Consider the following 24,476-nt stretch of genomic DNA (forward strand, 5'->3'; position numbering starts at 1 on the left):
GCTAGAGATAATTTGAATTTCTTACTGGTCTCACTTCTGCTAAACTGAGAAAGATATTGATGAACTTTACTGTGGGGATTTTTTTCCTTTTTTTAAATTTCTGGAGCAGATGTTTGTCTTCTATGTGAGACATAAATTGTAGGATGTGGTAAAGGTGATGAAATTTACACTTTCCATTGCCTTCAAAAGTTGCTGTAAAATCACCAGCTGTGTTCCCATGGGTTTATCAGTCAAATGCCCTAGTCATGCAATCCTTGAAATTCAGGCAATAACAGATTTCACTGAGTCAGTTCTTGAAACAAATAATTTATTTTTGCTTATTTAGGTGAAATATAATCTTGAAATACGAGATTTCTATTTTTTCCAAACTCTTAGAAATCCTTGAATAGTTAATCCCATATATTCCTTACTCTGTGCAAAACCGTTCAGAGAGAACAAAGACAGTTGAAACTTCAGGGATATAATGCAGCTACATAGCTGAGGAAGATACATAATGTTAATGGTTGTCACCGAGTTTTCCACCTAGAATTAGGGATTAACAGGATTTAAAAGCCACAAAACTTTAAATTCTTACTGGTGAATTAAGGATTCCTGGCAATTTGAGTCAGATCTTTCAATGACACATTGTATATTGGCAAGGGCAAAGCTGTTGGCACATGAAACTCAAGGTCTATTAGCCCCCTTAAGATCTGTAAATTATGTGTAGCACTGCTTTAGCCTCTGGTTATGGTAGGATTGGAAAAATACGAATATTATTGTGAGGCAGGTTTTATTCTCCTTGTACAAAAAAAAATACCATATGTTGCAGAGGTGAAAAACAAAGCCACATATCTATGAAAGACCTCACAAATTAAGTTTATGGATGTCACAAGTTTAAAATGAGTGCTTAACATTAATGAAAAAGTCATAAAAGAATAAATGTCAATATATTTTTTTCCCAGTAAAAGAGCCAAAGAGGGAGAATACTTCAGGGAGGAAATTTTCCTTCCTAATTCTCATTCCATCCAGTCCCAGTAAAGGTTGCTCATTGCATAAATCCTGAAGAAGTAATTATGAGCAGCATTTTCCCTTATAAGGTGTAGAGGAATGGAAACAGGTAGGCACCTATATTTCATTAGAATCTGAACAATAAGAAAAGCTTAATTCTGAACTGTCACCTAAATAATTTCTGTGAAGTTTTAAAACTAATGTATGCTAACTTAGACAGGAAACAATCAGCTTTTCACTGGAATAAAAACACAGATACAGGAATGCTTGGGCATCCTTTCACGAAATTTTCTAGTTCCTCAAGTTTCAGATACGTTTTGCTCAGGTGCAGTGTGGCCCCAGCTGTCTTCACCTGTTCTTGCTGTGGCTTTGCTAACAAGCCTTTGCAGGCTGTGGCTGCTGAGAAGGGCAGTGCTCCTGTGGCTTTTCAGAAGTCAGCTTGTATGTGGTGTTAGTTAATAACCATTTCACACCTAAATGCTTCTAGGCCTTGAACCTGTGTCTGCAGTCCTGTCATCCGTCAGCAAAGTAGGTGTTTGGAGCCAGGCTGTCTCTGTCACCAACTCTGTGACTGTGTCAGAGGCACAGCTAATTTGTAACCTATATGGTGAGAGACGTGGGGGTAAAGGAGAGTTTTCTGAGTGCTAATTAACGCCATACTAAAACCTGTGAGAAAATCAAAATTCATCTTTTCAAGAAGGACCTGGACACTGTAGTAAGCATGGTTTAATGCAGTGGGGTTTTTTTTCTGCTCTCTGTGAAGTGGTTATTTTCCAATTTGAGTATGAAATAATGCAAGGAAAAAGCATCATGTGATCCTATCAGTGAAGTTATAGTGCATGTATAATAATCTGTTATAATTTTGGTGATTTTCTCTACTTATTATTTGCTTTTTTCTGCTACAGCAACTTTCCTCAAGCAAGAATTCCTAATGTTCAAAATAGGAAAACCCTAGTGTAAAACCTTGAACACCTCTTCACAACAGAAATAGCTCTTTTGGCCTACTGTTGCACAACTGACACACATTTTTGTCTGACACAGAAGTTTGCATAATGCCTATGATTACTTACTTAAGTATCTTTTTCAGGAAGGTATGATCTAAAGTTCTTTGAGAGTCCAGGTAAATAGTAATTTCTATTCTTTGTTCATTATACTGTTGATTTTCCACCAAGAACTGTAAGAGGTCAAAGAAACAGGATTTACCCTATTAGTATTCTGCCCATGCTTTCCTATTACATTATGGTTATCTGTTTTAGATCTAGCTCATTCTGAAGGTGCCTGGCTTAATTATTCTGGAGACAGTTAATGCTGTTTTTTCTAAAGGTAGTGACAGCATGAATTGCTTAGGCAACCTTCACTTCTTGTGTGATGCCAAAGAGTCAAAGCTAGGTTTTATCTCTGTGTGAGTTCTAACTGATCAAAACCCTACAATGCAATAGACCAGAATAACTTAAAATTTATTTGTAACTTTTGTTCATTGTGAATATAGTTATGATTCACTATCAGCAAGCAGTACTGTCAAGCAAAACTATTCCAAACGTTCAAAGTGAAACCAATCTTCGGGAATTATAAAACAAACAGTAAGCAGAGTTTGATACCTTAATATCAACAAACTTGTGAAAAGCTAGATTTTGCAACATAAATATTTAGATACACAAATCTGAAGATACAGTATATGTCTGAAATTTAGATCTGTGACAGTAGGTCTGTGATGACTCATTATGTAATGTTTTTATCATAATTATTTTGTTAGAATTATGTAGTTTGGCAATTCTTGATATAAAGTTCAAGAAGTGTTTGGGCAATACTCTCAGGCATATGGTGTGAGTTGGGGATGTTCCTGTGCAGGCTGGGAGTTGGACTCAATGATCCTTGTGGGTCCCTTCCAACTCAGCATAATCTGTGATTCTGTGATATATGATTAGAGCAAAATCTACTGGACAGGTTTTTAGTGGTAACAATGTGTTACTGCTGTAAGTAGCTCAGAAATGTCTACAAGGTCCTAATAGATTTCTCTCCAATAACTGCTGTTTTTAGATCAACAGTCGCAAACTAGAAGAATAGAAAAATGGCAGAAAAAGTCAGTGGGGCACAGTTGCTGGGAATAAGGATCTAGTATCTTGCTTGTCACCTACCAGGCAGTCATGGTTTGGTTTTACCAATCTCTGAATATGAAAAGTGTACATTCTAATACTCCAGCATGGGATAACTTCAGTGGCAAATGAAAAAAGAATGTGTAATTTTCACACTTTTGATACTATGCCTCTTCATAGCTGTACTGAGCTTACATGAAGCAAAATGTGTTTTAATTCCAAGTATTGTTTCTGTTCCAAGATTTCTTTGATGTTCTTGTAATTTTGAGGACTGTAGGGTTCTTTCTGTAAAACTGTGTGGAAATCCTTCCATAGTAAAGCTTCTGCTCTGCTGAAAAGCAATTTTCAGCTGACACCTTCATTCTATATTGCAGTATATTGCTTTTACTTGCTGGGAAAAAAACTTTTTGGGATGAAATTTTATATAGATGATAACAGAAAGACATATTTCTTTGTCTTATGATGGAACTTATATTTAAATATGTCATTTTTAAAGAGAAGCAAAAAATTGAAACTGGATGTTTTACTTGATGTTATGATCCTAGACACCAGCTGGAGGTATATTTTTTGTGAAAATATTCTTTATTGTTACAGTTCAGGAAACATAAGGCATAAAAATTGGATAATGCTTGTATTAACAACAACTGGTAATTCTCAATGCAAATTGGAGTCCCATGGGTTATCAGTAAAGACTTAAGTAAATACTTGTGCAGGGGATCAATATATTTTGTGTCTGAGAATAGTCTGCCCTATCCTGACCGCACCATATTGTAGTGCTTTGCATTGGCACAGAGAAATGGATTGTCACTGTTAACGTGCCAGTGCGTCTCCTCTGATGGTTTGGGGACGTCCTGATGCTTCAAAATGTGACATCGCTTCAGCATGGACAGGAGGTTAACAAGACTGTCCTTCACCCAGTGCATGGTGGGCTATAAGATTCCTAAGGTGCTTTGCTTTATTGCATGCTCAGTGCGTGTTTCATTTTTCCAGTTTTCACATCACAGATGAGTGTGTCTGACCCCACTGTTTAAGTATCTTGTTTGCACTTTGCTATTTATCTTTTGCTTCTTCCCAGCGATTTCTACCCAATTATCAGGGGCCTGTCCTAGATTTGCTATATCCCAGATATTGTCTCAGCTGAGAGGGAGGTTGGGCTCTTCCTTTTGTGCTTGGAGTCTCTTAAAATGAGTACTTCAGTAGCAACAGCAGTAGTCTGTATGTAATAGTTTTCACCAGTGCATTTCTTTTCCCCTTAAGAACTTCTTGAAATCCTCCCTGGTTTTGTGGGTGGCTGGCCTGCGGTTAAATACAGTTTTTACTTCCAAAGTTAGTTTTTCTCTGCTTAGCTTTCTAATTAAGTGTTGAAGTTGAATATAGGCCAAGTACCTACATGTGCTTTTGCATTCATCTCTGTTTTCCATTATTTTGCGTTTCCTGGAGCATGATTATTTTCTGTGGAGCTATATATAGGAAAAGGGTCCTTAATAAAATCTTATCCATTGAGCTAGTGCTTGCTAAGTGTGTGTTCTTAATCCATTCATGCTTTTGAGAAAGAGAATGAAATGGCTTTGGGAACTCCAGCTAGCTTGTTGAGCCTTGTAGCATGGCATCTATTTAAAAATTGTAAACAAATCCTGTGATAATGTAGTGAAAATTATTTGTTCAAGTTGTATGATTTTGTAGATGTGCTTTTCTAAATGCTTACTTAATTTTATAAGTATATTGGTTCCACTATCTTGCCAGAATTTTATGGGTGAAATTTTTATTTATTAACTATTTAAAAAAATATTTTACTAGTTTACTTATTTTTCTGAAGATAATAAAAAAGCCTAAGCACTAGAATGGAAGGTTACTTTCTTGTTTACTTCATATGAGAAAGATTAATGTAAAAACACTGTGATTATAAAGATGTACAATATATGAAAATAAATGGTATAACAGAGAGCTAAGTGTCAAAATAATACAAACTTTAATAGAACCTTAAAGAAATAAAAATGTCTGAATTCAGTGCAAAACATCTAAATGCCTAAATGAATAAAATTTGAACTTCAAAGAACTGAGAAGCCAAAGAAAGAATGTATAGCCTATGTACCAGCTCAAGAGACTATATTGGAGAAATGCTATATATTCCAGTGATTTAAACTAAAAGTATACATTGATTAGTGCTGAAGGCAGAAGAAGCCAGAGTTGGTAAATGAAAAGAGAGAAATTTTCAGAAAATAGGGAGAATAATAGTGCACTGGGGAAGAAAAAAAAAAAAAAAAAGCTGAAAAAACAGCCAACCAGGGCACGTACTTATACACAAGACAGATTCAGTGAATTACATCAGGGCTGTGGAAGGCTTTAATTCCAGATCTTGTTGATTCAAAAACATGGTTACCCTTGAGGAGGCATTTAGTATGGGTCACAGAATCCCAGAATCCTTTGGGTTGGAAGGGACCTTAAAGATCACCTACTTCCAACCTCCATGCTGCAGGCAGGGAATCTTCCTCTGGACCAGATTACTCAGAGCCTCATACAAGCTGGCCTTCAACACTCCCAGGAACAGGACATCACAACCTCTCTGGACATCTGGTTCCAGTGCCTCACCACTCCCACAGCAGAGAATTTTTTTCTAATGTCTAATCCAAACCTTCCCTCCTTCAGATTAAGGCCATTACCCTTTGCCATATCAGTACATGCTCTTCTAAAAAGTCCCTCTCCAGTTGTCTTGTAGGCTCCCATTAGGTACTGGAAAGTTGCTCCAAGATCTCCTTTGAGGCTTCTCCAGGCTGAAAAGCCCCAACTCTCTGAGCCTGTCTTCCATAGGTGCTCCAGCCCTGTGATCACCTTAGCTTGTTCTAACAAGCACACATCTTCCCTGAGTGGGAGGCCCCCAGGCTGGATGCAGCCCTGCAGGTGGGTCTCACAGGGGCAGAACAGAGGGGCAGAATCCCTCCCTTGGCCTGCTGGCCATGCTGATCTGGATGCAGCCCAGGGCATGGTCGCTTTCTGGGCTGCCACTGCATTTTACCAGATCATGTTGAGCTTTTTGTCCACCAGCATCCCCAAGTCCTTTTCTCCAGGGCTTTTCAGTCCAGTCTCTGCTCAACCTGTGTTTTAGCTTGGGATTGTCCAAACACAGGTGCAGAACTTTGCACCTGGCCTTGTTAACATGAGGTTTACTAAGGTCCACTTCAGGCCTGACAAGGTGCCTCTGGATGGCATCCTTTCCCTCCAGTGTGTTGACAGACCTGCACACCTTGGTGGTGTTGGCAAACTTACTGAGGTTGCCCTCAATCCCAGTGTCCATGTCTGGACTGTGTTGCAATTGCATTGTCATCAGTGGTGTAAGGTATCTTAGGAAAGCTAAGGTTTGTCTCTGCCAAATCCCAACTGTAGAAGGGTCGAATGATTGAAGCTGTCATGAGGACAAGGCTTGTGGATTAGCCATGGAGCTGCTCTTTGGTACAGCAGCTAAAGAGGTTTTGGAACAGGGCCTTGGTAGGAGACTGCATGAACGGGTGTTGCACAGCTGTGCCAGACCACATTGCACACCTGCACGGGCATCTCTGCTATGCTCTGCTGCACACTCTGGTCCCAGTTTCAGCACCAGGGTTCAGTATAGCCTAGCAGAAAGCAGTAAGAGTGGTAGCAAAGTCAGAGGAGGGTTGTCAGAGGTGGAGATCAAGATGAAACTCAGCTGCCTGAGCTGCTGCACCACAGCCACCGCAGAGTTAGAAATCTTTGTGTTCAGCCCGTCACTAAAGGGAGCCAGGGACCAATGCTGTACTATCAAGCATTGTTTGTTTTCTGTTGTACACTCAAGATTTCAATTTTATAATTTTATATTTTGTCAGTATCCTTGCCAATGCCATCTTCCTTCGAGGTTCTTTGGAAAGACTTGCAAGAGGGTGGATACTTAGAGTGTGCTTAGTGTTATTTTTAAACAGAAGAGAGAAACTAGTGCTGTGCCTAGTTTTAGATTTTAATTAGCAAGCACAACAAATACTACATCTTTAATTTTTTAAAAATGGTTTGTGAGGAATGGCATATTATAACTGTGATGTGCATATGGTCTGTGTGAATCTTAGCTCGCTGACAGCTGTGTGAGTTGTGGTTTTAACTGCATGTACTGCATTGCTTTCATCTTACAAAGAAACAAACCCCAATTTTCTGTATGGAAAATAATTAGTAAACCATTATGGTCTGGCATTGTAATAAATTAGGTTCAGGCTTAATTTGAAACTATTGGAAGACACTTTTAAGAATCACACTAATTTAAATTTAGAGGGCCATACTGATAGTTATCTAATCTTCTTGTACCTCTCCATATTTGTTATCTATTCAGCAAAACTTTTCTGTTTGTTTCCCAGCTACAAACATGAAAACTAGAAGAGCTACATAATCCTTCAACTTTTTTTTTCCTTAGTCAGTTTCTCCAAGTTATTTTTTGACAGCAATCAGAGCAACAAGAATAATTTTTTACAATAATTATGCCACCGTTATTATTGTCTTATGAGAATTTAAAAAAACTATTTCAGCTATTAGAGTCATACTTTTGTTCCCATGCATTCGCTTCTAAGTCCTACTTTTGTATTTGTTTTCTGGAAATTTTGATAAAAAATTATCAAAGCAGTATTATTCAAATGCTTATTCATATAATTATTAGCTTTTAGGTTAACGTAATCTTTACTTATGTAAGGGACTAGTTATTTAAGCTGTTACTAGTAACTGCAGCTTTAGGCCAGTAGGTCAGTAATTATTTATAACTTAAATCCGTTTATCCTGAGAAACTCTGAATAGGCCATCTGTCATGGTTTTCTTCTAGCAGAGGTCAGAACATAAGTCATGGTCACAATTTCCACTAGAAGGGGGCCTGTCACTGGGACTGTAACACTTCCGCCCTGGAGGGGTGGTATGAAAAAGAGGTACTTGCAATAGTATATTTCAGTTAGTTTAGTGGTGAACAGCTATTTAATGGGTTTATTTAATCTTTATTAAAAATAATTCTAAATCTTCTCCTTTGATAAATCTGTCACAAGTTTTCATTACACGTTTGGATCTTCTGTCAACTCATTAGGTGGTATACCCCTGATGACAACAAAAGTCTTCTTCAAAATATTTAGCAGAGTTTTCTTTATTATAATGCACTACAACTTAACTTCAGTAAGCTTTCTAAATACTTTCCAACAAAATATCAAATTTCACCTTCTTACTAATTAGAATTCAAGTCTTCAGTTTTTAGAAGAAAATAGCCGCACCTCAGCTTCCAGAGGTGACCCTGAATTTTCTATCAACTAGCATTCAATGATGTTTGATATTGTTAATATTTAATGATATTGACTTGTCACAGAATACTTACAGACTCATATTGGTGGATATAGTTATAATTCTCACTAATTACAGAATGGTTTGGGTGGGAGGGGACCTTAAAGATCATCTCGATCCAACCCCGCTGCCATGGGCAAGGACACTTTCCATTAGACCAGATTGCTCAGAGCCCCATCCAACCTGGCCTTGAACACTTCCAGGGATGGGACATCTGCAGCTTATCCGTGAAACCTGTTCCAGTGCCTCACCACCCTCACAGTAAAGAATTCTTCTTAATGTGTAATTTAAACCTACTCTTGTTCCATTTGAAACTATTCCTCCTTGTCCTGTAACTACACATTCTTGTAAAAAAGCCCTCTATTTTTCTGGTAGGCTCCCTTTAGCTACTGGGAGGCTGCAATTAAGTCACCCTAACCAGGAGTAAATTTCTTGCAAACACTGTTTATTAAAAATAAGCATTAGCTACTTCCATCCAGAAACCAATTCAACAGTTATGTTTTATACAATTATATACTAGAATATGAGGGCAAATGACTAATGCTTATGGTGGCTACTCACTCATACTAAAAGAGATTCTGAAAACTGAAGTGAGGTAAGGAAAATTGAAGGGACCAGCAAAGATAAAAGCAGCAGTGGCCTGTTCTGCCCTGGAGTTGTTACGGATTACGCTACAAAGAGCAATGATATCTAAGCAAGAGGATAAACCCTTCTTTCCAGCAGTGATTACCACTGTCTAGTGTGTGGGTTCTGTATGACTGACTCTCACAGGAGCAGGATCTGAGTTGCTCACAAGCAAGAGCTTTCTATGTTTGTGCTTGTCAGCAGAAGATGGTTTATGACCACCCAAAACTTTGTATCTGACAGAAAAACTTCTGTTAAAAATGCTTCTCTGACAAAGGAGAGATACTTCTGTTGGACCAAGCATGGTCTTAAGCACATTTTGGTGTGTACTACTGGTATTTCAATGAAATCTGATTTTCTCTTTGTTCTTAAAAGCTAACTTAAATTCAGGATTAATGATCTATCCTTTGATACTGTGATGTTTAATGGTTAAATTATGTCTTTCGGGTATTTAAACTTTATTTGGCTTTAAAAAAGTTACTTCTGTCTTTGTCTTCTTATTGTATTTCAGTAGTGAGCTCTGCCTGATTCAAAGTGGATTTAATTTTACAGCATAAATATACCCTTCTACTTCTGTAAATAAACCACATAATAATGGGAAGAAACATTAAGAAATAAATTTTAGTTTTGCATAAGCAGAACAAAGTCCATTAAAGACTTACTGTAACTTCTTATGCCCTGTTCATTTGGATAATTGCATGCATAACTTCATGAGGTAGTTAATGCTTTAACTTCATGTGGATTTTTGCATTTTAACATTTTCTGCTATTTCTGTATCTTCCCTGAAGAGTTTTCATCTGCCAAGTACTGGGTATGGTTTATCAGGTGCATTTACCAGTCCTGTCTTTATTGTTGATTGAAGCTTTGATTTAAGCTGCTTGGCAGTCATATATGGCTAAATATATGCAAACTCACAAAGCAAAAACATGTACTTTGTTCTTCTTCTCAACTCCATGTTCATATCAAGGGTATTGTCCTTTCCACTTGGGAGTCTGATGCATCTGGAATTTACATGGAGAGGTCCTGAGGGAGGGGTTAGGCACCCTTTCATTGCTTACCTGTAGCAGTAGCACATATAGTTGCATTGCTTTTTGAAGGTCTGAGGAAAATTCAACAGAGATGTTTAACCTTGCATGGGGAAAGCATTCGCTTGGAGAGTAGCTGTGATATTAACAGCAAGAACCTTTTAGAAAGCAAAGTCACATTTGAGGATGGAATAGAGGTTGCTTATGAAAATAGTTCAAAAACTGCATCAGCAAATACAGACATTTATTCAGTATCTAAATGTATAAAGGTGGTTTTTTAAAAACATTAAATCAGTTGCCATAAATATACATTTCTCAACATTTTCTTCTTGAAGTCATCGCAAATGCAAAATGGCGTAATTACAATGCTAAAAATTTACCATGGGGAAAAATACTACTGGTGTTTTTCTAAAGAGCCTTAAAGTGATTTAAAAGTGCTTTCTGCTTTACAAAAGAGATAGTCTTCCTTGTGGGGGGTAAAAAACAAGTATGAAGGCAAGCATACCCTCAAGTTTTAAATTGTTAGTAGCCCAAGAGACTGTTTCCTTTGAAAACTTTTAGAGCTTTCTTGTCATGCTTTGGGCATGTAGTTACTCCATAGTAGTTTTATGGAATGGTTAAACAAAGCAGTATTAGGTGCAATAACTTTCGTACCTGTCATCTTAAATTTATTTATTTTCAGTGATTGAATTGTTTGAATTAATAAGTGAAATTTTCATCCTTAGTTGTGACAAAAAAGAATCAAAGTCTTAAAGGACTAAGGACAACTTAGAATACATGTTAATAGTATAAGAGAAAAGAACAAATCAACAAAGGCTGGATTTAATTGGAAATAGTTATACAGTTAATTATGGTACAAGACCATCAAAGTAGTTTCTGGAAATTGATTAGATAATATGCCGTAGTTGACTGTTTGCAAACTTAAACTATAAGTTCTAGAAAACTTGGTTCTAATATAATATCTATACTCTAGAGAGGGGCGCTGATTCTGCAATGATGTTTTGAAAGAGCTGCACATGTAAGTTAAATGGCAACTCTATTTTGCCTTTACAGGTAGGGCAGTGCATAATTTGGTTTACTCTCCCAATAGGGCCCTAGAACCACTTCTGAAAACAGTCATTAATAAACATGACATGTTTAAATTCAGAGTCTTACGTACACTTAATGCAGATGTGTTTGATTGTGTATATCTAGTAGCTATACAAGAATGCTAGTACCATTATAGTCTTGATTGGTGCCATTCTAGGTATCAACTTCATAATTTTCGGGCATGTGTGCTTGTTTTCTGTTGGTCTCTGCATTGTTTTTAATGAGACTAGAACATTAGGTATTTTATTAGGTGTTACACAGATACTTGAGTTGGTTGCTGCAGGTATCAGTCAGGAAGATTAGACTTCTCTAGCTTGATGGCTTTTCATGCTATTTTAATTTGATGCTGGACTCAGAAAATCAGTTTGGAGCGGCAGAAGGTTCTCAGCACTTCTGATGATATAAAATTTTACAGGTAATGATCACATGTGTATGTGGAAAGTAATTTTTTTCCCCCTGACTTGAAAGAACTACTAGTGAACCACCACAGCACTGAGATATTACTGTACTTTTACAGCTGTTGACACAATCACATATATTCTAATATGAATTTATTTTTTTAATATAGAAGTAATTTTAAAATCTGAGGTTGAGCTTCTTATCTGTAGAAAGTTTTATTGTCATTATGTTGTTATGCTATGGCTACACTGAATTGTTCTTGTGAAACACAGCAGTCATAGAATAATAACTGGCTAGTTAAGCCAATGGCTTACTTGTGACACAGAAATAGCAGAAGATGTCAGAGATTTCTATTGCATCCAGCCCATGAATTCGTGGTTTTATTCAAATTAGAATAATTGATTAGAAGTCACAGTTTGGTAAGATTCAGACAGGAGATACACAATGAATAGCAGTGACTGTATTTATCTTAGCAGAGCTCAGCACTGAAGGCTATTTGTATTTCTGTATTCCTGTAGCTCTGCTCCTGAAATATTTTGATGGTCTGCCAAATCATGCAGCTGGACAAATACCATCACTTTGATTGCTGTTGGGAATCTTTGAACACAGAGAACAAAACTTAGCCTAGATAAAGAACAGTGTGTTTTGTGTTCAATTTCCTGCTGTTCTGTGATAGCAGTTAGATTCTGGTAAGGACTGAAAAAGCATAGCCTTTGTTACTTGAATCTGATTATGCTCCTGAATTAAGCATATAAATTCTTTTCTCTTGCTAGATTTGTGAACTTTTTTTAGAGATATTATGCTTTTATTTCATACAACTGGCTAATTTTTAGTACATCATCTTTAAACTCCCTTAACACCCCCCTTTTTTTTTAGCATTGATATTGTACAAGATTAACAATAATTGTGTGTCCCTTTGCTTGGCTAAATTACAAGTAAAATTTTTCTCACCTTAAAAAATATGGATAAAGTAATTCTAATTTTTAAACAAATCTAGAGATGATGAACTAAGATTGTTTTCAGGAAATTTATTTGTGGTGGTTCTTCAGGTGTATGAGCAAGAGCAAAGTCCTTCTTTCAGTTGTGATCTGTACAGTGGCAGTAATTTTGATTGCTCAGGGCAAAAAAAAGAGTTGACAATCTTCCAAAGGGTTCTGCACACCAAGAAGTCCAGAATAGGACTGTACTTATATTCAGATGATTTCTTGTCTTCACAAGCTACAGGCAGTATAGAAATGATTGATTGATCACTTACTGAGTATGATTTTGTATCTCACCTTAAGATTTCAAGAGACCAAAAAATTGTAAGAATCAGTTAATCTGTTGTCTCACTCAGCTAAGCATATCCAGTGCAATAAAGTTAAGGCTAATTTTCACTTATTCCTGTCAGTTCCATGAGGTTGTGTGGGGAATACAGCTTTGTGCATTTCATACTTTGAAAACTATATATTAATGGTTAAATGTGGAAATGGTAGAGCTGTCGTTATGCAGGAAGGGATTGTATTTTGTTAAGAACCTGGAAAGATGCAATCTGCTGTAAATGTATGCATAATTTGTGTCCTGCATGGAGATGTATTGCATAAAAAATAAACTCAAGTTACAAGTGCATAATATTCAATGATGCTGCATAGTGCCATGGGAGGTCTTTAGCATTATTGTAATTATGTTCCAGTTTTATTCAGGCTAGTGCTATCCTTATTTGGACTACTAGGCACTCAATCTGGGGGGTTGATCTTTCTGTTTATTATGTTTCATGACTCTACAGAATAACACATTTTAAATTACAATATGTTATAAACAACCAGATTAGAAATTGCTTCAGATGTTGAGAATAAAATTGCTCAAAGTTGTTTTTTGTAGTTAATTAGAAAAGTTTTGCACTGAATACCTCCATTCCCAACTTCAGTTGGAAAAAAAAAAACCAGATTGAAAAATTTTAAGCATGCTTATGAAGGTTTCTTATGCTTAATAGCATGCTTTTCTAGTGCTACATTTCCAGAATGTGGTAGCGTTATTTAAAACTTATTTTGTTATTGTTACAAACTAAAAGTAAATTCAGAGGCGATTTGCAGCTGGCACATAGCATTTATTTCTGGTGTGCCTGCATTAGTTTTTGCTGTTTAGAACATCCTAGCATAGCACTTCAAGACGAGCAAGGTATTCTGGGCATGGGTGCATACAGGTTTGTGTGTTCACACTATTTATTTGTATCTAGTATCTGCTACTGCTTTGGGGCTATTTCTGCTTGTTTCAGTGAATGTGGGGATTTGTATCCAAATGTTATATAGCTTTTGGGATGGTGCTAGTCTCAGAAGTATTCTGTAATAAAATCTTTTTAAAATAACACTGTTAGAATTAAAGTAACAACTTGAGGAAAATTTAACATGGAGAGAAGGCACTGTATTTGCTGACACTTGAAATAGTATTAATGCATGTAAGGTGTGCTGAAAGTGCATGACTCTTTTCTAACTTTTATGGTTTAGCACTTTGGAATACTTTGGAAAAACATGTTCTTTTAAAAATATGTTTATTAACTTGTTCAGATATAAGTGAAAAAGCTGTTTTTAAAGGCATGCATCCAGAGACATGCACACAATGAATTCAAAGTGTCAATGTTTCAGGGAATCTAAATTATTTTCAGAATTTCAGAAATTGAGAAGGGATAAGTGGAAGGAGAAAATGTTGGGCTGGTGCCAAGCGATAGCTCGTAACCCTCACAGACTTCCAAACAGCACAAGAACACCCGAGGTCTCAGGTGATGCTTCACTTAACTCTACTTTGGTGAGTGAAAAGTTGCATTTTGTGATTAGTGGCATGCTCAGATCAACTTGAGAGGTGTTAAATTTATTTTTAAAATTGTACTGTTTGCCATTGCTTGCATTTCCTCCCTGTGTGAAACCCTTTGATATAACATCTGTTTACTCTTTCCTTTTACGTTTTTTTGTCTTTTATGTTATGCATGGCTCATTCTGACTTGCATGCTGTGTCTATAAATCAGTATTGATGTTCTGTGAATGGTAAAGTCTTTAAGTAGGAGATGATCGAATATGGATAATTTACAGTCTTTGTGATCTTAATCAGTGCAATGGCATTTGGTCCCTGATGAATGCCGCTGGACATAATCTAAAGACACCTCATTTGCCCTTTGTTCCTGCCTGTTAACAGGAACAAAGTATCATGTGCCTAACCTTGTGTTAGACAGCTGGATTTTAAAATTATCTTCATATATTAAACATGCTATTGCAAGAGATGGTTGAATTTCTGCATGCAAAGCTATTGATAGTAGATGTTCAGGCAGTGTAAAGTTGACAGCTTACATGGTGGAGTTAAAATGTGTCATATGAAAATGAATAAAGTTATTCATTGATAAGCATTTTAATCCCACAGTTTTTTTGTTCATTGAAATAAAGCCACTTGCATCTGTAGACCTGGCCAGGTGAGTAAGAACTGGTACTTGTATGTAAACTGTTCCAACTGCCCCATCTCTAAGCAAAAATTGTCTACTTGTCTACTTGTTTTAATTCAACTGACATTTTCAGGATACAGCAAGACTGATATTTGAAACATACCCAGTTCAAAATGCCTGCTCCAATTTCATTAATGAGTGTTAAATAGACACTATATTTCCCTATCCTAAGAAACATGAGTGATCAGGAGATACTGCCCTGCAGCTGTAGCAACATAGACAGGAGACATCTAAGCTGAAAGGTGAATAATTTTTCCTAACCACTGAAGAAATGTAGTAGTTCAAAGGAAGAGATGGTGGTCTGCTTGAAAGCTGTTGCAGTTTTGGTGAAATAAAGGCCCTGCTTAATGTGGCAAAATTATTGTGTTCAGTGGTAAATTATATAGAATGTAAGTTTCTGCTACAGAAGAGAACACAAAAAGGCAGCATTAAAAGCTGCAAATTTTATAGTTTATTATACATATCCTAGAATATTATTATAGCTCACTTTCATCTAGAATACTTTCAGAGAAATAAAAGGCAATTAAAAATCAATGATTCTATGAAAAAAGATATCAAGTGTATTATCCCCACATTTAATTACTATTGCTATTTTATTTTACAATTTTATTTAATTGCTTTCACTATTGAGCTATTAATAGTAATAGGAGGTAGCTATTAAGGAATTGGGATATGTGGAAATTTGCATATTTTGATTTCTGCTTGACTGGAATTCAGCATTTAATTGGTTTGAAATTCATGAGATAAGCATTCCAATCTACCAGATGGGATTTAGAAATTAACTGGAAATACAGTTCAGAACTGGTGAATCCACAGACTTAGCATTTTTTAACCCTATTAATATGAAAACTTGTTCAAAAATAAGTTTGAATGTAGAGTGCTGCTTAGTTGATGAAGTGTGTAAGACAAAGCCAGAGAAATAAACTACTGGGGAAGATACTGTGTGTCATTTAACATCGTGATTGGCTGTAGAACAATAATCTTCACAACAGGAGATAAAACGATAATGTCTCTTGAGGCCTGCCAAGCTTTCCTTTTCATTTTCTTTGCTTCCCACTCTCTCAACCATGACTTTTCTATCCCTCACATCTGAAGAAAATGGTATTCAGTCTAACCTTTTGCTGGCAATGTCTTTCCAACTTGCACGATGTTGACTGAAAATCCTTATTTCACTTGTGAACATTTCTAGTCTAAAATTTTGTTTGAAATCAATTTTGATTTTGCTTAGTAGTTGTTGCCTTTTCAATACTGAAAAATTTTCTGGCTGGTCTTGAGTGAAGATACAGAGTTTAGCACTTCAACTGGAGTTGAAAAATAATGAAACAGCAGAAAATAAGGAATATAGCAAATTGTTTGTTCTAAGTGTACAAAGCCACTTCTGATGAGCTATTCAAGCCCCTTCCTTCTGAATTAAACTTCATTTTTCAGTGCATTGCAGCTCCTCTGTGGACCTGATTCCCTCAGTATGGTGAGTCTTGTGCCCATGTGGGTCTGTGTCATGAAGCCACAGCTCTTTGCTGTCTGTAGGTGACAAGTCTGGGTTTGGAAGGAAGCAAAGTGGAATGTGGACTGCATTTCTTTTGACTTCTGCTATATGCTTTTGTGTACACTTCTGATTCAGCAGAATGTCTTCTTTATCTCAGAACTTCAACTAAGGCATTAAAAAACACTTTCCATTTAAAACTAAACCCCAAAGTGGGTATTTCACAATGCCACTTTTCCAAAGGAAAGTGATCTTAAAATTGCAAGGAAGTCTCATTAATTTTTCACAGAATCATAGAATACCAGGATGGAAGGAATCTCAAGGATCATCTGAACCAACCTTTCTTGGCATGAGCACCATGCACAGCACCCTGTCCTGCTCAGTCTTAAAAATATCCAGTGTTGGGGAATCCAGCACCTTTCCTTCGGAGTTTATTTCAATGGCTCATTGTTCTCATTGCAAAACATTTTCCTCTTGTGTCTAATCAGACCGTGCCCAAGTTGTGCCCATTACTTCTTTTCCTTGTAACTTGTTGTAAAAGGGAGTCTTCATCTTCTTTGTAGCCTCTCTTGAAATACTGGAACATGATGATAATGTCTCCTCTAAGCTTTCCTTTATCAAGGCTGAACAAACCCAGTTCTCCCAGCCATTCCTCATGTGGCAGGCTTCCCAGTCCATTTTTATGGAAAGAAATATTTTTCTCCCTGTGAAAAACAGAAGGAAGCTTACAGAGCAGGAAGCAGGTTATGATCATTAAGAAATTGCTTTTTTCATTAAGCAAGTAAATGGAATACTGACTAGCAGTGGAGGAAAAAAAAAAAGAATGCTCATGGAAACATTGAAATGTATTTGCAATATTTCATTTTATTTGATGTTAAGATGTTCTAGCTCCATTGAAATCAAATAAATTTTGAAATATATTAGCAGAACTCAGCTAAAGATCTTTTGAAACATTTTTCCATTTTTGTTGTCAATGTAATTATAATAATATCCCCAAACTTTATCACCTTAGTCTACTTTATCTGAAGATTAAAACCTTTGCGTTCAGTTTTAGGTGACACTCAATTCTTGGTTCTGAACATACCTTTAAAGTTTTGAATCATTCTGTCATCAAAGGAGGCATAAGTTCTCAAAAAGTATTGTTTAATATTGCAGTTCATTGGATTTGGGGGTTTGTATTGATACAGTGAGTAAACCTTTATATTTCTAGTGAGTAAACCTCTTTTTTTATACTCCAAACAATTTCATATAGTCAATCAACTTGGTGTAGTGGAACATAAAGTTGGAATTGACTTTGCTTCTCTGATGGCTAGAAATAATCTCGTTATCAAGCTAAATTTATTATCAGTTTCTTTCTGTATACATTGTTTCTAAACTGGAAGATTCATCCTTTGTAATGTTCATCATATTTTGAGAGACCTGTAATACAACTTTCCCTTTTCATCACAGTTTCCATGTTCCCAGGAGTATCTGAAAAGGTCTTGTCTATTCCTGCTCCACTTTGAACAGGAATCACCAGTTATGCACAGTATTTCAGATCAAGCTTTCTGTTCCTAACAAATGTAACACTATTGCCTGTCCAGTAGCACATTTATCATACTGCATAGATTTAGAATCACTTTACTGATACTTTTTTTAGCTGCTATTTTAGTTTTGAGATCAAACCTCTAGACTATGTTAACTTAATATATGAAGACTATAGCAATTCAAATTATGAATGCATTTCTATCCTTTTCTATTCACCAGGCAATATGCAAATTCATATATTTTTCATTTTTCTCTTCTCTGATACTTTCTAGAATTGGGGACAGAATAGTAGTGTTTTTTCCTTTGCTTGAAAAGAATCTAGATCTTGAAAACTCATAATTTTATGCAATAGTATTTGCAGGGTTTTTGTCTTCTGAAAAGATAATGAATATAATTAAAAGTAAGAAATTTAAAATTATTTCTTCATTAATCAGTCTGTGCTGACAGTATCGATTTATACTGTGATTCTATGTATATGTGGTGAGTTCAAATGTTTTTGATGGAAATACGTAAATACGTATTAACATTGATTAAGCAATTTGCCTAGAAGAAGTTCTGTGTCTGACTATCTTTGCAGAGTGTCTAGTGTTTCTCTGGGCCCTAATTCAAAACTCGAGTACTGTTATAATCTATGTTCCCAATTGTTATTTGCAGCCTCTTCTGCATAGGGCATGGGCTGGTCCTTAATTCAGTACATCATGTGAAACACATGAAGCTAGTGGCACAAGAGCACATACTTAGTGCTGAAATGTAGTTATTAGTATAAACCACTTTTCCCCATTGTATTCCCAACCACAATTATAGGTAAATATATGTGGAAGTATAGTCAGGTGAGTAACTAGATAATTTGTGTTTCTATATGCAAATTAAATGTAGAAGTCGTGGCAAATGATCAAGCATCTAATTTAAGGAAGGATTTATTTTATGTGAGCAAATGATGGCATCTGCTTCTCTAAGAGAGTAAAATATGATTATGAATGATCTGTTTGACGTAGGTAGATCCCATTTTGCCACATTGGATTTTTGACTGAGCAAGCTAATAGTAGTTGATGGTCATTCTGAAATATAATTAAACAGACAAGGAAAAGTGGGGGTTGCTGGGGGTTTTTTGCTGTTCGCCCTGACAGACAGCTCAGCTTTCTCACTCAGTCAGTGGGATGGGAAAGAGAAGCAGAGGGAAAATGTGAGAAAAATAATGGATTGAGATAGAGAGTTTAATAGGTGAGGGAAAAGCCATAAAAGAAAGCAAAGTAAGGAATTTATCCACTGTTTCCCATGGGCAGTCAGGTGTCCAGCGATTTTCAGGAAAGCTGAGTTCCATCGAGTATAATGGTTATTTGGAAAGAAAAATGCCACTCTGAATATTTCTGCTTCTTTCTCCTTCTCCTTCCAGATTTCTTCCCTGTTTATGACACTGTAGAATATGATTTATCCCTTTGGACATTTGGGATCAGCCCTCCTGGCTATGTCCCCTCCCAATTCCTTGTGCACTCCCAGTCTCCTCACTGATGGGGTGGGGTGAGGAGCAGAAAAGTTCTTGATCTAAGCCTTGCTTAGCAAAAGCTGAAACGGCTCTGAGTTTTTAACAGTTTCCAGGAAAAATCTAAAACATAGCCCCATGTGAGCTACAATGATGAAACTTAACTCTATTCCAGCCAAAACCAGTACAGGTTTTCCTCCAGTGATGGTAAAGTGAGTAGCTGGGATTTAACTGTAAGTTATGCCAACTATGTGAGAGTTCTAATAGTGTAAGAATAATTTGTCACTAGATGGTCTTTAAAGGTCCCATCTAACCCTAACTGTACTTTTAAAACTGGGGTCTTTCTCTAAACACCCAAACCTAATTTCAGAACAAAAAAGATTTCTTCATCTGAGTTTGACGTGTTTGGCTGCTTGATTTTTATCAAGATAATGTAATTCTTTGATGAAAATCCTGTGAAATAGGGTTCATCTAGGTTTCCTTTTATAATGCAAGCCTTGAACTGTTAATCTGACAGGGAGTGATGGGATGTTTAAGATCTGTATTTTAATTTGTTATAAGAAAACCATGTAATTTAAAACTCAAAAACTAAATGTGAGAAAAGAGTAATTATCTAAGTATATGGAGTTAGCTTCTTCTGAATTATTTTATTTGTATAACTGTTAAGTAGGTTTTATGAATGAGGCTATAGAACCAGCTAGGAAATCCACAATACCGTATCTACAAAAGTCTCCATAGACTTTTAAAAATATAGCAGTAACTTTAATATACTAGCCAAACAAAGTGTATCTGCAAGTAAAACTATGGAAGAGAGATTATACAGAGGAATGTAATTTTAAAAAGATGCAGAATTGTTCACCAGTATAATAAATTACATACTTTCCTAAGTATCTGTTCATGTTAAAGTTAAGAGAACTGCTCCTTGTACTGTAGGTGTTCCACATCCTTCTGCCCAGTGCAGCATGTTGCCCAACAGTGCAATTGTTTTAACGATGTGTTGCTTTACAATTCACAGGATCAGCCTAAGCTGCCAGTGGCCTCAGGAGCCATGCCACCCCAGGCCAATCCTGTTGATTTTCCTTTTATTTCAAGCCAATTAGCAGTTGTAACCTTGGTTACCATCACCTTCTACATTCTCACCATGAATGTGTTAATAAGGATGTTAAGTTGTTAACAGTTCATTTGTATTCCTTTTCTGTGCATACATAAACAATTAGAACAGGGTAGATGTAGGCCAAAGCTTTTGGGTAAGTCTCCCCCAGTGTCATTTAATTATTTAAGAGCAAGAAAGATATGGTCAAGTTTTTACATGTTTGACCAGAGATTTCAGGTAGACTTCCCCTATGTCGGGCTTAAAATGACAGTCCTCACTTAAAGAATTTCCATTTGCTATTTTCTAACAAAAAATGGAGGCTACATAGAAAATTAATAGTACCTTGAATTTGTAGGCACAAAAATAACTTAAATATAGGTGAAAAAAAGAAAATCTTATCTGAATGCTGGATTCAATAAGGCAATAATACTTTAGTATTTTCATTGTCATTATGAATATTATTATGTTAATATTATACTGTCGTGTTTTATTTAGCTTTATACCTCAAATTATATTTCATCTTTTTAGATGTTCGGTTTCTGCATTTATTATCAGTGAAATTTGCAATAAAATATTTTTCACTAGATAAAATTACTATAAGAAGACATTGACATAAAATATGTATTATGTGTCTGTGTAACTGTTTGAATAGGTTGTATTCAACCCTTTATTTTCCCCTTAACATTTCATGCATTTTGTATCTCAGAGCAACATTTGCTCACAAGATTGGTTCAAATCTATTTCATTTAAATTGTTTATAATTTATTTTCTTTCTGTATAATTGAAGCTCTCATTAAACTTTCACTTAGGGAAAAAGAGCATCATTTCAATGTAGAATTTAACACCTATTAATTTTTTTTTTTAGTTTTGAAGACGAGAGCTATGTCTGACTACATTAGACTTGTTCACATAACTTTTTATTGAAAGTTCAAGAAATTATTTTTGTAGCAATTTTTCATATATTCATAAAAATCTTTTTATTTGAAGTATGTAATACTTCAGGTTATGTGATATAGGGTTACAGATACTGAAACAAGAGGGAATTGCCAGATCACCATTTAGTTTCTATCTGGCAAATGAGTTCTTGAAAGTGAGAGAATCAGACAGGGCCAAGTAATTAACCTAAGTTTTTTACAAGGTGAAATGAGTTATTCTAGCTCAGTGAAGTCTTCAGTTCCATCATTAACTGAACACATACACCAGAGTGGAGATGTCAAGATGATAGGAAGTATCAAAAAACATCTCTGCTCATTCATTTATTGCCAGAGTAATACCTGCAAGGAAAGCTATGAAAGCATATCGTGTTAGAAAAAGGTAGTGGTAGAATATGATAATGCAACTTTATCTTGTTAAAAATCTCAAGATAATACTAAATGTCTAAATTAAATTGCAAGTTTATTTATATTCCCATTTCTGAGGTTACACAGTTGTTTGCATAGTATTTTGCTGTCCCATACTACTTGAATTACAAGACCCAGAAACAGTTTAAGGATAAGCTCTCTACTGTGCTGACTATTGCAGTTTGTGTAACTCAGTCCTGTAAACAGAAATATGTATGCATAATTCGTTTAAATAGTGTATACTGATGCCATTTGTTTGTTTACAAATATGTGAATATGTACACGTAAGTTTGTGTAGTGTGTATATATATATATGTATATTTAAACCCTGCTTCTTTAAATTTTACCCAATCATGTAAGTTATGCAGTTTCTGCAACATGGGATTCATTCTCACTTTGAAGTGGTTTGCGAAATAATGATCACGGCAAAAGATATTCCAAAATATATTCTTAAGAGGAAAACAGAGTTATATGTGCATGCCTAGAAGCGATTTCATGCATTCATATTAGTACATAAGTTTTGTTGCAGACAGGAGTGGAAGAAGAAGAAAGTAGCAAAGCTACAGGGAGCTGTGTGTCTCCCTAGATGCATCTCTGATGTATTCTTCTGCTTTGCTATCCTCAGTAAAAGCCTTCCCAGCGCTACAATTGATTGGCGTTGGTGTTGTGTCCTAGGAGGCTACACGGTGCAGCACATCTCTGCAGCGGTGCTTCCACTGCAATGCTGTGCCAAAGCGTCGTGGATCCCTTCAGCACACATTCAGCACGGTGTTCCTCCCGGGCTGGGGGCTGGCTTTGCTGCACATAACGAGCCTGCACACATCAGCATGTGAGCACCTGGCCTGGCTAGAGACAGCTCGAGTCCTCATTGCAGCTCTCTGTCGTTCTTCCCTTTGTCTAATACAGGCATCCATAAGCATTAGAAGATTAAGTAGGGCCTCTTGAAATCTGCAGCATGTATGATTTCCCTTTTTATGCAATTTTGATGGAGAACTGAGGTGGAATAGGGTCTGGGGAAATAACAGACCTTAAAATGAAAGATAACCTTTGTAAGCAGATTCTTCCAAGAATCTGGTCTGGGAAGTCTCTGAAATCTACTGTCTCCGTTTTGTTTTATCAGTGTCACTGAATACTTACTATTGCATCTGGAATTGTGGTGTTCCCTTTAAACAAAAAATGGCAACAGAAAGTGTGGGAGCAGAAAAGGAATCATGATTATTACGTAGCACTGACTTGTATTGTATGTAACTTCCATGTAACTTTGTGAAAGTAATATCTACTATATTATTTCAGCTTCATTAATATGAACTAATGAACACTTGAGATGAAATTTTACTCAAATAGTAAGGTGCTTCAATCCTCTAGAGTGTTAGACTTATCCTGGTTGATGGTGGAAGGATTTAATAACTTTGGATAATTAATACAAGGAAGGAGGAGAAAATATAGCAGACCTAGTTTTTCTCAAGATGAATCAACAGTCAGGCTGTAGTTTAGTGTTTGTTCCACAGGAGATGGAGATAACTGGCTGAACTAGGCACTCTGCTGCAATTTCAGAGGTGTTCAAATATTTTGTCTTAGAAATGCCGATCCTATCAATTTCATTAAAATAGGCAGATATTCAAAGATAGCCATATGTGGATGCTGACCGTAATCACTTGTGTTGACTGCTGACTGAGAAAGAAAACTGCTTGTGACCTTGTTAGGCTAATTACCTCTGGGGTTAATCTGTTCTTCCCTCCCCCTGGCCCTTTCATAAAGTATGAGATGAGAGTAATAGGATAAGGTTAAGAAGGGGAAATTTAAACTGAAGGTGAAGAGCATTATCTTGCCAGTAACATGTCTTAGGTTGCTGTGTGATTTTGTGTTTGGGGTTACAGAAATCCCATGTCTGTGATCCTTGAAATATAGAATGGAAATATTTGCTATGATATCTTTTGGCTTATTTTCTGCCTCTGATTTGCTGTGCATGTAGGTTTTTTTCCTCTTTCTGGAGGAAATACACTCTAACTTTTCTTGCCCTAATTCTTTAGAAAAAATCAGTGGTATGAAAGGTACAACTTCTGTACTTGATCAATTGACTGTGATTTCCTCTAATAACTAAGCATTGTTTAAATATAAATGTTTGGATGTCATCCTTTGTGAAGATCTATTTTTTCTGTTAGTGTCAGTTTTCTGTTTCTGTGCGTGATATTTCAGTTCTTTATTCTTTTTCAATTTGCATTGACACAATATTTATTTCTTAACCCTGTAGGCTGCAATTTATGTAACTGAGGTATTGGTTTTTGTAAGGTATTTTAAATAGTGAACATTACAGTAAGAAGAGAGAGCTACATCAACTGTAGCTTTCAGTATTTTTATACCCACATGTTAAACACTAGTTCTCTTTCGTGATGAATGGGGAGAAAAAAAAGACTTTTTTTTCTTATGACAGTTTTATCTTTACTGTTGTTTTGGAGAAACAAAATTTCATGACATACAGCATAATCATTATCTGACAGAAAAAGATGAAAAGCATGACAAAAAATTGAGTTCATAGATACATTGATATTACAAAGAGAAT

General features: G+C 36.1%; 1 protein-coding gene across 7 annotated transcripts in view; it reads left to right on the forward strand.

Moving 5' to 3' along the window:
• The window catches only part of MARCHF1 (membrane associated ring-CH-type finger 1), a 224,617-nt gene that overhangs the window by 121,098 nt on the left and 79,043 nt on the right, over nt 1-24,476 (forward strand). For 4 of the 7 annotated variants that reach the window (XM_088163631.1, XM_088163632.1, XM_014878559.2 and 1 more), the window contains one exon: nt 14,169-14,308. The exons of 1 other annotated variant lie outside the window; for it this stretch is intronic. In XM_088163631.1, the coding sequence (XP_088019757.1) occupies nt 14,207-14,308 (102 nt within the window). In that variant the 5' untranslated portion in view covers nt 14,169-14,206. Of the gene's footprint in view, nt 1-14,168; nt 14,309-14,914; nt 14,964-24,476 lie in introns of those variants that run through there. 2 more of the 7 variants (XM_088163630.1, XM_088163629.1) reach the window with 2 other exon arrangements.

The sequence above is a fragment of the Sturnus vulgaris genome, chromosome 4, assembly GCF_052056855.1.
Source record: "Sturnus vulgaris isolate bStuVul1 chromosome 4, bStuVul1.hap1, whole genome shotgun sequence".
Taxonomy (NCBI): Eukaryota; Metazoa; Chordata; class Aves; order Passeriformes; family Sturnidae; genus Sturnus; species Sturnus vulgaris.